This window comes from Amblyomma americanum, chromosome 1, assembly GCF_052857255.1.
Source record: "Amblyomma americanum isolate KBUSLIRL-KWMA chromosome 1, ASM5285725v1, whole genome shotgun sequence".
Taxonomy (NCBI): Eukaryota; Metazoa; Arthropoda; class Arachnida; order Ixodida; family Ixodidae; genus Amblyomma; species Amblyomma americanum.
Window position 1 is genome coordinate 363,802,346 of NC_135497.1, and position 13,463 is coordinate 363,815,808.

The following is a 13,463-nucleotide window of genomic DNA, read 5'->3' on the forward strand; positions in this document are numbered from 1 at the left end:
GGGTCGGAGAGTCAACTGGGCAGTTCTCGTTTCAGTAGGGGGCGTTTTAGTAGTCGGCACCGCGTGTCGGAAATAACTGGGGGCTGCGTAAAGAAAAACCTTGTCGTGGTAATTTGTGGTTCTAGTGATTAATTATTCATTGGTGTGTGACAGCCGATGAGGAGTTAATGAAATGATTGTAAAAATTGGTTAATTAAAGAAATGAAAAATGAAAAAAAAAATTGGAACAAAAAGAGGGGGGTTAAAGCTGTCAAAATGCTCAGAATTAAAAAGTCACTGCTTGTTGATGATAATTTAAAGGATTAGTGTGCAATTGATCCATTCATCGGAAAATTAAAAAAAAAAAACAAGAGGATGCTTAAGCTTCGCCTTTAAGAGTGGAACGCCACAGCGTATTGCAGCGCTGCCAGGGAACGCCATCGACCGTTCGGCTCGATGACTTGCCCGTTGCAAACACCTTTTTCTTGCTCCCTCGTACATTTGACGGTCGCCCCGAGCGGGCATTTTCTTAGCGCCTGCCTCGTCTCCTTTTGAGTGCGTGCGTTGAAGTGCTGCACTACCAAATCCCAGTTTTTAGTCCTTGCGCCGTTCGCCCCGAGCCTGACCTTGGCTGAGCTTGAAGGTGAAATTGACGGATCCGGCCGCTCTCTGGGTTTGTACGTCAGGACTAGAGCTTTCGCTCTAAAAATTGTTCCTACGTAAAATCAGTATAATTAATATCGAAAGAAAATGGTGAATTTAGGCAACACCGTTAATTTTGAGATGGCTTAGGGAGAAATGCAAGGGAAAAGAATACTATACATAATGGCGCCTTCCACCACCTCGTTTCAAACGGGAGGCTCCTAACATCCATCCGTCCATCGTAGTAAATGACAGCAATGACATAAAGGTGAAATTCGCTACCCCTTTGATTGTTTTCAAGCCTTCGTCGTTAGCACTCCGAGACAGTGATAACGTCTTAAGCACGTAGGTCTTCGTGAAGAGTACGTTTGCAATATTTTTGTTGTCCCTGCAGCGGAAAACGTTGGTCTCTATTTACAGATAACCAGTTGTACGTTATCAAAATTCCTACGTAACCAAACAATGCTTACTGCCTCGCCACCTGGCGGGCCTGAGTGCCGTCCGCGCCTTTACTCAAAGTAACCGTACCTACTTGTGCTGACATGAACGGTATGGACCTCCTTCACCCCGCGACGTCACGAAGATGCGGTGGCGCTGATGTTAGCAGCGACTGTCGCATGGTAGGCAAAACAGGTTCCGCTTGCCCGGCCTACCGCAGCTGCCGCAGTTAGCGGCGGCTGCTTCAAGCCTGTGCACTGCAGAAGCAGCATATATTGACCAGCTGCGTCACTGCTGGATCCGCGTAGTAGTATAAAAAATATTAAATTAGCCTCGATAGGTTTCTCGCGCATAAATGCCGCATTCAGAAACAGGCATTGGGCCACGGTAGTAAAGCGCGAAGTCTGGGAGTCGATAGGCACTGCCACTCAATGCACTTAATAGCATGAAAGTTACTGCGTTCATTCACCTGAACTTCAGGATAGTAGGCTGATAATTGCTCAAGGAAAAAAAGACATATGTAGCTGCACACATACTTATCACCTTGAGCCGGGGTGCACGGGGCGCCGACAGGTTCACTCGCCCCCAAGGAATGCGTTTTTTTGTTAATAGCACACCATGTTTTAATGGCGCGTTTTGTGACATTTAATATTTACTTGAAACTGTTTCTTGATATGACGACGTAATTATTTCATTCGAGTAGAAAGAAGTCTGGTAAGTTGTGTCAATCTTGCGCGGTCGCGTTGGTGTGCTTAGAATAGCGTACCTTAAGTGTGCTAAACGCCATATGCTTTTTCATTGTATCATGCATGTCATGTTTCATGAGGTAATACATGATCGCGAAGCTTGTTTGCAAAGAAGCAGCCGCAGGTGTGCTACTAACAGACACGTGGCGAGATTGAGAGGGGACGCGGCATGAAGTGTTTTCGGTATTGATGCATGCGATATGTAACTAAACTTGGTGCAAATATGAAATTCCTACGCTAGTTTCAGTCATTCCTTTTATTTATAGCTATACCTGATGCAGTTCTGGGCAATTATAATTAACACCGTCGTCAAGTACCCCCAAGGTCTCAAATAACTGAGTAGATAGTGCGCAGTTTTTTTTATGCCAGCATGTACATAAAGCCCTGTTCTGTATGATGACGCGATTAGTTCTTTTTCTATATGATCAGTACTTATGCATGCATAGTTACATGAAAACGTTTCTTACAAAAAATAACTAACAATACTGCACGTGTAGGGGAAAAAATCAAAAGATTTATTACGCTCCTCAACGTCTCAGGAATAGTTTGCGACAAATGGAATCATTTGATTTTCATGCGAATTACGAAGGTGAGTGATCCAGTCGCAGAAAATGTGAGAGGTCAGAAAACGAACCTTAAAGTTTATTCCCTCGTTTATGGCATCTTCGCTTTCGCTTTGGTCAAAGAAATGCGGCACTGAAATCAAAGAAATTACCTCACAATTTTTGACGACTACACTTCTAAAGAGCGTAATTTATAAATTTCTACTCAATATTTTGCTATAATTTTTCGTCACGAAACTAGACTTCAGGGCTAGGAAAGAAAATAATTCTAGAAATCAAAAATTTTCACCAAATCGACCAGCTTAACAAGAGGACAAGTCGGCCTGGCTGGTGCGTTGTCATGCGGCTAAAAACAGCGCTAAGCGAGACAGGAGATCGGGGACACGACGCTGTCCCCACCTTTCGCGCAGCGCGACACGTACGTATGTCAGCAGACGATGAGCGCATGTCTGCTCCAACGAAACAACGCCAGCACTTCCCCTCACTACTGTCCCGAAGTAAAATCATTCCGGCTAGTGCAGAGTGTCAAAGCTTGTTTTATTCAATGCCTAGCGCATATATAAACGGCAGGAACGCTTTCTACATGTTTACTACTAACCATATATACAATACACAGTGGCAAACTATTTCTCTTTATAGGCCGCACGTGGACAACGCGAGCTCGTGTACTTCGACAAATTACTAAGTTGGAAGCATCGACCATTGCTATGATTCGCAGAAACTGGAAACGCGCCTACAAGCCTTGAAAACCCGCGCTCAACACCTATCCGCGACGCCACTCCCCGACCTTTTGCCTACCACGAGCTCGCTAGCGACTGCAGCGCCACCTCGTTTGTTTACAAACATGCAGGAGGTCCATAGACAGCTGTCATGTTTGAGACGTTGTGTGAAAGTCTAGCGAGCGAACCTTGTGCGCAGCTGCGTCCGGGAGCTTCGATGTTCGATGTTGTCCTTAGTGTACCCTTTGTTTTCCTCTGAAACGGGAGTCGTCGTCTCTGATTGTGACGTAGTACTAAAGCGTGACATTCCTGCGCTCGACGACTGTCCGTCCCAACCTTGAACGCGAACGTCCCCGCAACAAACGAATAGCCCCCACGGTTGACGGTGCCAGCAGACGTGCGTGGCGTCTCAAGTGTCGACGCGCATCCGCTGGAAGAGTCCCGCGTCATCCCCGCGATGCACGTGTTCCCCTTGAGCGCTATTCTGTTGGGAAGGCGCAGAAAATAGGACGCGCATTTGCCTCTGGCGGGCCGGACCTTTCTCCGGCAAGCTCCCGTTCGTGTCACGTGTTCTTTTTCGGAGCAAGCGCCGCCACGGCTTGCTTCAAGTCTGGCCTTGAAGCAGCGAGTGGGGAGAGAACACGTGAAACGCGCGCCACCGGGTGACCTGCGCTTGTAGGCGTGGCCGCTTGCGCTCCCTCAGCTCCGCGGCTTTAGATTGTCGCGCCAAACCAAAGAGTTGATATTGCTACTAATGGTGGAGCCGCAATTCTGTGAATATATGATGCGCTAAATGTAATAGATTAAAAGATGTCTATTAAATTTTAGTTCGCACATAGCTCACAGAGCTGTCGATTTTTTCATGTCCGCCACCATGGAAAAGTTCTTATAGCTCGAAACACCTATTTTTAAAAACTACTAACAATCTTCAGTTGAACTCCAGGTGGAATAGTTTAATTTGTCCAAGTAAAAGGATGCTCAGCCATGAATTTCTCCACCACCATTCACTGATTAGACCGATTTTTAACTACCCAATAACCGCCAGTGTACCTCGCCTAATAAAGTAGCGCAAGCTGCCTTGATACTTGTGTCATTGACTCAGTCCCCATGGGTACCACTATGCCGTGCTGACTCTAGTTTCATCTGGTTTTCGAACACGAAGCTAGCATTTCCTAATATGACATATAATAAAACTTTGTCAGTGATGACATCATTAGCGAATGAAATGTCTTCTGGACTTTTTATCCAATTGTTTTATCCTTTTTTTCCTGTTCATGTTGTGTGTGTGTGTTCAACGCCTACATTTATGCGCAGTGATGCTGTCACTATGTAGACATTTTTTTTTTACCCAAGCCGCTGCAGTATAGGCACATGCTGCATTCGAAGTGCACCATGTAGAAGAAATTCTCCTCATAGAAATATTTGCATAATTGTGAACTGTGCAATGCAGCTGTAATTCTAGTGAAGGGACATATTTAATGGTTATTTGTTAGGCCACATTCTCACAGCCGGCCTCCTCTTCGGCGCGGCGGCGACGTTGCCGAAAACCGCGGCAGCAACGGAGCGGCGCGGTGTTCTAATCGAAATAGGCGCCGGACACCGGCAAACCAGTTGGGGCGGGCGCTCGCTCCTCCCTCGTTTCTCCCGCGTGGAAAAAAAAGAGAAAAGAAACGGCGGTGGCGGAGTCCGAAGGAGATGCCGAACGTGCGGTGAAATTCGTCTGCTTGCGCGTTGCTTTGCTTGACTATTATCGCAGAACAAACATGCGATCTCGCAAGCGGTGGCAAAAGTTAGAAGTCAGTTGAATAACTCAGCGCAATTCCACATTTTTACAGCGAAACACCACGCGTACAGCACCAAAACATATACGAATATAGCAAGCTACTATTAAAGCGCTGCGCGCACTGCAGTCACATTATTCTGGCCAATGTGAACGAAATCGAACATGTGTAGGGGGTAATGAACTATGTTATCAATACAGGAATGGTTTGTCAGGGCTTGCTAGATTGTTCTATATACTAACGTTCGAGAATTAGGCTAGCAAAACAGTTTGGAGAATATTTTACCAGTATAGGCTAATTGAAGCAATGAGGCCCTAAATGCTAGCAACAAGTAAACGGGGTTTCAACGCAGCTTTCATCGCAGGAAGCGGCTAAAAGCCGTCAGCTCGGCGGGTTGGTGGCGGCCTTCGACACAGCGCTCGTGTCGTCGTGTTCGGATAGTAGTAACAAACTTGCTCAGCTTTCCGCACTTATTCTTCCAATGTTATTCCTGTGATACGCTTTTTTATTACTCCGTTGTTTTCATCTCGCATTTTTTGATCCTCTTTACTGTCTCTGCATTGTTTTTATTTGAGTTTGTTTATCTTATCTGCCTCTATCCTCCTTTTTGTCTTCTTCACCTGAATGGTTGTTCTTTTCATCAGCCATCCCCTTCTCTTCGGTTTAAACCTGGTAACAGGCTTTCCGTCCCCCACTTCGTTACCCTCCTGAACTCCCTCTGTTCGCCATTCCACGGGCCGTGTTTTTTTTTTTTTAGGTTTTGTCTAAGTTAAGGTTCGTTCGTAGGGCTCCACAACAGGTGCTCCACCGTCCGAACAGAATAAACGGCTAGTGATTACGTGGAACTGGCTGAGGGAAAATCTTCCCTCGATCCTTGGCATCGCCGAAGATGCAAGGGATCGAAATCTAGCTCAGAACAATTTTCCAGGCCCCGGAGCCCGGTTTTGAAACCTAGGAGCCTGTCCCACATTTGGCACCGTCCGAACAGAATAAACGGCTAGTGATTACGTGGAACTGGCTGAGGGAAAATCTTCCCTCGATCCTTGGCATCGCCGAAGATGCAAGGGATCGAAATCTAGCTCAGAACAATTTTCCAGGCCCCGGAGCCCGGTTTTGAAACCTAGGAGCCTGTCCCACATTTGGCACCGTCCGAACAGAATAAACGGCTAGTGATTACGTGGAACTGGCTGAGGGAAAATCTTCCCTCGATCCTTGGCATCGCCGAAGATGCAAGGGATCGAAATCTAGCTCAGAACAATTTTCCAGGCCCCGGAGCCCGGTTTTGAAACCTAGGAGCCTGTCCCACATTTGGCACCGTCCGAACAGAATAAACGGCTAGTGATTACGTGGAACTGGCTGAGGGAAAATCTTCCCTCGATCCTTGGCATCGCCGAAGATGCAAGGGATCGAAATCTAGCTCAGAACAATTTTCCAGGCCCCGGAGCCCGGTTTTGAAACCTAGGAGCCTGTCCCACATTTGGCACCGTCCGAACAGAATAAACGGCTAGTGATTACGTGGAACTGGCTGAGGGAAAATCTTCCCTCGATCCTTGGCATCGCCGAAGATGCAAGGGATCGAAATCTAGCTCAGAACAATTTTCCAGGCCCCGGAGCCCGGTTTTGAAACCTAGGAGCCTGTCCCACATTTGGCACCGTCCGAACAGAATAAACGGCTAGTGATTACGTGGAACTGGCTGAGGGAAAATCTTCCCTCGATCCTTGGCATCGCCGAAGATGCAAGGGATCGAAATCTAGCTCGGAACAATTTTCCAGGCCCCCAGAGCCCGGTTTTGAAACCTAGGAGCCTGTCCCACATTTGGCACCACACAATCATAACAAACTAACACATGATTTGCATACAAACTGCATGACATGTCTTCCAGGTTCCGCAAGGTTCAAACCCCTCTCCCTAGAATACTCAGCACGATAAGAACATCAAAATTGCTTTTAAAAAATGGCATTCCGGGAACGGGCCCTCGAAATGTTCGGCCCACTAGGTTTACATGCCACGCCCCATACTTCTACAGTATTACTCAGACTCTCTCCCCTTACCAAGTAAAAAGAGAAACACATGAAAATACATCAAAGACACTCTCACCTGCTGCCGGCTTCCTGAGAACCCGTGACCTGGCGGCTCACAGCATTACGGCAATAATCGATCTCAACCGAGCCGCTACAGCCGCAAGTAACAAACTACTCGTCTTCGTGCCGGCTGTTGACAGGCGTCCCCCCAAAATATGGAAAGTGGCGCCAGCCAGTCGCTGCTGCCTCTGAATATGCGTCAGCATCCCTTTTGTAAGTACACCGACGTTTCGTTAACCCGACCCACATCTCGAGAGCCGTTCGTATGCCCCGTCCTCGGGCTTCGGCGCCGCCGCGCCCCGCACCTGACCGTACGCTACGCTTATTTGTTTCTCAGCATCGCGCGAGCGTCCAGACCCGTCCCGCCCGGCGGTGAGGACCCCTCAGACCTAGGTGGGGACTTCTGTGGGGTTCAGGGAAAACCGTTCCCCCCCTCCTTCCCTCCAGCTCTGTCTGTCTTGGCCGGTCAACGCTCGTTGACCGGTAGCGGGAGAAATCCAAATACACGACAGTGGTGCTACTTGAGCGCAACAGATGCCAATTCGCTTATCGTATATCCCGCGCCCCAATGCAAACACTAAACTCATCGGAGACTCGTTTACCTGGAACGCCTCGTATATTGCCAAATGAAATAAAACCGTCATCCGCTCTCTGTTCCTTGGCAGCGGGGGCTTTTCGGGGGGCAAGACACGTGCATCTAACGACGGAGAAAAGAAAAAAAAAGGGGGGAGGGGCTTCTTATGCCCGGTGGTGGTGGTGGAAACTTTATTAGACACGGGAGTTTAGGACGCTCAGGTCCTTGGGCACCCGCACAGCCCCACTGCACTCAAACGTTCGTGTCCCGGAGGACGCTGGCAGCCCCGGCCTGTGGCGATGGCTTGCTTGGCCGGGTACTGGGAGCCCGCGCACCCACGCATCGCCGCCGCCGAAGCCGCGACGCTCGCCAGCGCCATCTCTCGCTCGCGGCAAGCAAGTCGTTGGTCACGTGAGGCGAGCTCGCGCTGTGACTGGCCCGTTTTTTGTGGGGCGGGGCTCCGTCGCCGCCGCTCGACGGAAACGTAGAGCAGGGCCCAGCGGCACCGGCGCCCGATTTGGGGGGGGGGGGGGGGGGGGGGGGGGGGGGGGACCGGTCCAAATTCATCCCCCTCCGTCGGCTCCGTCGGCGACGGAGGTGATGGAGGAAGCGAAAAAACCGGCTGTGAGAATGTGGCCTTAGACAGGCATTTTAATTTTTAGATTTAGCAAGCATTGCTGTCAGGTGAACGGCAAGTTCTGGTCGCAGTAACATGTGGTGGGATTTGTATTAGAGTGGCTGAATGTTTTTGAGTGGTGGGCTTAGAAGGCTGCTTTAAGCATCACAAGGCGTCAGTTTTTGCTGTAAATGTTTGGCAACGTAGTTGGATTGCCAGAGTTACCTGCTTTTAAGCTTTATTTCATAAATCTTGCTATGCTTCTAGGTCATCCTTGCATTTATCACAATACAGATGGCTGTCTCTCATGTGCACAGTTGTTATTTTATTCTTTTATTGAGTAAAACTAAGGAATGCCTAAATTTTCCCTGGTGCCCTGCACCGCTTTCACCATTTGCTGTTGTCCAGCTTTTCTCTTTTCCGCAGACTGCATTTCAGCAGGTCAGTGGTGGGGTGATGACTGCCCAGTAATTGACAACGAATCCAATACTGATAAGATGCATGCTTCACTTCACTTTATTACCTTAAAGGCCCCCGGGATTGGGGGGTGTTGCATAAGGGGCGGGTTACATGTATAAAACAGATTTAATAAACAAAGAAAACACCTAAGGTACATAAATTATTCGCTGTGAAATATAGTCTCTAAATAATTCACAAATGTTGTTGGACAGGTGATTGCCTTCAGCAAGTGCACCTGTGACATCAAGTGTGGAAATTCTCAACCACCGCAGTCAAGTGCACACTCGCTGCCGCCGTGTGCGTCAGCATGTTATCACTTGTGTTCAATAATAGTGCCCATCTACACACCCTCAAGAGTGCTTTGGATGATAAGTAATGGCACTGTATAGATCATGACCTAATTTGTGTTTCTTGGAAATATGATGTGCTCTAATAATGTGCCTAGTCTTTACTCTTAGTGGCTACTCATCAGAATGGGCCAGGGAAGAGAAAAGAAAGGTTTCAAACAAGCATACCACTTTTAACTTGTCCCACCAGTAGTGCATCTCCGTGTTGCATTGCAAGCTTGTTTTGCTTGAAAATACTTGGAAAGCTATACAGTTCCTTTTTATATTACCAAATTTTCAAAACCTATCAATGCTATCAAGCAGCAGCATAAATGTGCAGAATTCAGACTTCAAAGTAATGGTGCTGCCGTTTTGTGTATTAAGAGTGCCTTATCACTAAATTACATTTGCAGGTGTTCATTATTGGCCCTGACAAGAAAATGAAGCTCTCTATGCTCTACCCGGCTACTACTGGAAGAAACTTTGAGTAAGTAGTTGAGGCATATCAAGTGTGTTGGTTGCTATTAAGTTGCTCGTACATTCTTGTGACAATTTTTTTTTGTTGCAGTATATAACTATATTGGAAGTAGATAAAAGGTGTGTAGATACGAGTACTCTGTACGAGTATCCTGTAAGTGTTTTTATGTGCTTCTAAGTTATTTCTGCGTCCACTATTGCCACAAAATCAGGTCTATTGATTCGTGTTCTCTATTAACACCTGACAAGATTTTGTAACCGTAGCAATTCGTTGTTGCAGATGTTGGGCGGTTTGAAAAGTCGTTAGCCAAACTCTTAATGGCTCAGTTAGTGTGCAGCTTTGAAAGATGCCCTGTCGAAAGATTTTCTCTAGTTATAATGGCCATCTTTCTATCTTTTTCTTGCTACTCAGTGAGGTTCTCCGTGCAACGGATTCTTTGTTGGTGACTGAGACCAGGAAGGTGGCAACCCCAGCTGGATGGAAGGTGGGTGTGACCAAAGCCGCGTTTATAGCGATGCATCTTTGTTTGCTTTAAACAGGCATGGATACTCGAAAATGGGCAGAATTCTAAACATGATAGCATAAACGCCGGTTAGGTGTGCTGGTAGTTCGCCCCGTCATAGTCGCAAAATTGCCTCTCGTCTCCCGTGTTTCACATAATTTGGTATGACTTTTTTTTCCCCAGTACGTGAACGCCTTAAACGAAAGATGGCTTTGCTGACATTATTGGTACGGCAGAGGTAGGGGCCCAAGCTGCGCGCACTTTGAGTCGTGCTGATGCTTCCTTCCTCCACCGTCCCGATCGGTCACTAGCAGATTTGTGCCTTTTCAATCACTCTTAGCACCAATCCGTGTTTATTATGCGGATTAAATTTGATACACAATGTAGCTCGGAGGTTCCTGTCGCCGCAGTTTTGTCGTGTTCTCCAAGTGAACTTAACACTGCAACTTGTGCGTCCTTTTGCTGATCTTGAAGCAACGCGCAATGGTGGCAGATAACTCGACGATGCGAAGCTCGTTTCGTGCGGCATCCCCCAAACTAAATTCATAGACCTTCGAAGGGATGTTCTGCTTTTGAAAAAAGAGTGCAGCTATTGTCCCGTTTTGGCAGGGATGAGCAGAAGTGCAGGCTAACGAATCCTTTAAAGCGAGCTGGTTATTTTGGCGAACTTGTGCCCGCAATAGAAAATAATAGAACGCCCAGCGGCGGTGATGACAAATCTTGGTGGTCGTCGGATAAGCAATGGTCAAGACTGGCGACGGCGGTGTATCTATACTTTACACTGAATATTCCAGATTCAGTTGTCAGGAACAGGCGCGAACTTCGTAGAGTCAGCCGCGAGTGAAACGCACTCCTTCGCCGTGGTCGAAGTGAGCGGCCGTTTCCTGATATGATCGCCGAATCTGGAATGTTCAGGGGAATCTGGAATATTCAAGAGGTTTTTAAACGTAAACTTAATGAATCATCACGTGTGGAATGAATGTCTTCCATTTTTCATTCACCTCCATTTTAATAGGCTATTCGTAGGGAAGTAAGCGCAAGTAACGGCGCAGGAAGAGTAACCATTGTCTATAATGAGGTTTGACGCGCACAGCATGCACCGCTTACTGGTGTGCACGGCGTCGTTGGAATGTCGCTCCGTCAAAACACTTTTTCAACTAGCCGCTGAAGAATCTTGCATCGGCTAAAGTAATGACGCAAAAGCTTTAGACAGAGTTATTGGCTGCAAGTCGGCGTTCAGCACCCACGTGCTGTCACCGCAGTTGTATGGCATGTGGCGTTATCCTAGAGATTGCACCGGCGGACATCGGTGCACGGTTGGTAGTTTATGCGCAGCCGGGAGAGTGTCCCGCCCTTTTGGAGTTTTCGTCAGAATATGGTGATATGATATTGAGACGCGAAATCACCGGTGGCTTCTGGTGAGAGCATTAATTGCGATTCGCGACGGGCTTCTTTTGCCTCGCTTAATTGCGTCGTCTCCTCATTGCGAGCGAGTGAAAAGTTGGGAGATTTTCAGGCAGCTGCAATGCATCCGCCTTTTAACGTTTGATGCCTTCATAGTATGGTATCTACTGGACGGATGCGAACGAGCAGAACCTACTTCGCCGGAGAGTTCACGTTCCGCTATTTGGTCGCGTTTTTCATTAGATATGCGTTTCAGGCAAATGCTCAGAGGTTTAAGCGGCGAGTTCCCCTTGAGCAACTAAGCATATTTCAGGAGTGCATGTTGTTGGGCGAGTCGGTCGTACATCGTTGAGTAAAGGTACTGCGCAAAATAATATAAACATGGACGAGGAGGGCACAAGGACGGGCGCCCGTCCTTGTGCCCTTCTCGTCCACGTTTGTATTATTTTGCGCAGTACCTTTACTCAACAACTAAGCATACCAGCCGCCTCGCTCCGCTCCCCTCACTGCAAATATGCACGCGGGAGTTTTCAGCTTTCCATAGTTCATAATGGTTACAAAAGCTGACAAAATTCCCATTTATGGAGACATCGGGTAATCTGTGACAGTGTACCGCATGCTGATATGTCGCGTCCAGCTCTAGCGCTTCAGCAAAGCTGCTCAGCGCTTTGATATCAGACCCAGAAAACATGGCTCTCACATCTGATCCAGCGCGCGGCCGTGGAGTAAAGCGACGGTCTCTTTTCGCGTATATTGCGGACGCCTATGCTGCCGCTCGTGTTCTTCCTTACTCGGTGGCTGCCGCATTGTGGACGTCTGACCCTGGCGTACTGGTGATGCTGTCTTTGCAGAAGGGAACTCCCTGCATGGTCCTCCCCTCCGTCACCGACGAGGAGATCCCCAAGCTGTTCCCCACTGGCATTAAGGAGTACCAAGTGCCTTCTGGGAAGAAGTACCTCCGCACCACCATGGACTGAGCGGCTTCGTATGATTATTTCATAATCCTTGGGCTTCCGTACGTTGAGCCACCAGACCTGCGGGCATTCATAGCGCCCCCTTTTTGTTAATTAGCAAAGGGGGCGACATTTCAATATTTTCTATACCTGCGATCAATAAAGGACATTTTTTTTTCAGTACTTAATGCGTTCTTTGTGTTTATGAGGAAAAGCCACACCACAAACCTTACCTCGATCCGTCATTAACCGTATGTGGTAGTGACGGAAAAGTCCTTGAAACTCTCGTTTACTTTGGCCTCGTCTGGCCCTGCCGCATGACGACGCGGTATCTGGCTCCTCGAACTTTGCGCTATTCAACCAGTGTCTTGCCCAAATTCACTCGCCTGCCAAAGGTGACCCCTTTTTTTTTCTGTGGGCGTGCGTGTGGAGGCATTCATCGGCGCAGATAGTCGCGCGATTTTTGTTTTTATGCCTGCATCATTGCCGCATTGCGGCGGCTCGGCAGGCAGCCTTGGCAATCCCGGGTATCTTCCTTGCTGGCTAGGATCACGCAGAGGCAAACATTTGGAAGGTTTCTAGCCACACCGACGAACAACGACATTTATTCGGACTGAATCTTATTTTCGATAGTCGGCTCAACCATGGTTCAACATATCTGCGCTTATCGATATGCCATGTTTGGTTGATGACGGCTCTGTGTCAACGGGCGCAATGCTGCCTGCAAAGTTGCTATTGCAGGTCGCAGCACGCACGTATGTAAACTGATTCCAAGATGTGAAAAGAGTGTCGATAGCTCGAAAGGGGGAGAGACTGTTTACTCGTTGTAGTTCGTGACGTGGCCGCTTGCAGCGCCTGCCGTATTCCGTGGCAGTTAATGGGTAGACCTAAAGATGGCCGATGCAAAATCACAGGGCATCGGCTTCATTTTTCTTTTAAGATGACAGCGCGCTGGTGTGATGGCAAATATTGAGTGAATTGTTTGCGCTCTATTCGTGTACTGCCATACCGTACTCCCCGTAGCGAAGTGCGATTCAGTTAAAGTTGGCAAGTTCATTAGAAGTGAGCGGGCAGTAGGGTGCTGAAAAGGGCAGACGGGACAGCGCACCCGCGAATGTGCATGTAGTACGCCGCAGGGAGGCCGCAAGGCGATGCGCAATATTCCTAGCTCAGTTCGAGGTCTGCGCGCCTTTTCTCGGAA

General features: G+C 48.0%; 1 protein-coding gene across 1 annotated transcript in view; it reads left to right on the forward strand.

Annotated features, from left to right (window-relative positions):
* LOC144115630 (peroxiredoxin-6-like) overlaps positions 1-12,445 on the forward strand; it is a gene marked incomplete in the record, with an annotated part of 20,476 nt that extends 8,031 nt beyond the window's left edge. The window contains 3 exon segments of the mRNA XM_077650056.1: positions 9,339-9,412; positions 9,815-9,887; positions 12,161-12,445. Of these exon segments, the coding sequence (XP_077506182.1) occupies positions 9,339-9,412; positions 9,815-9,887; positions 12,161-12,286 (273 nt within the window).
* Positions 12,446-13,463: the final 1,018 nt, after the last annotated feature.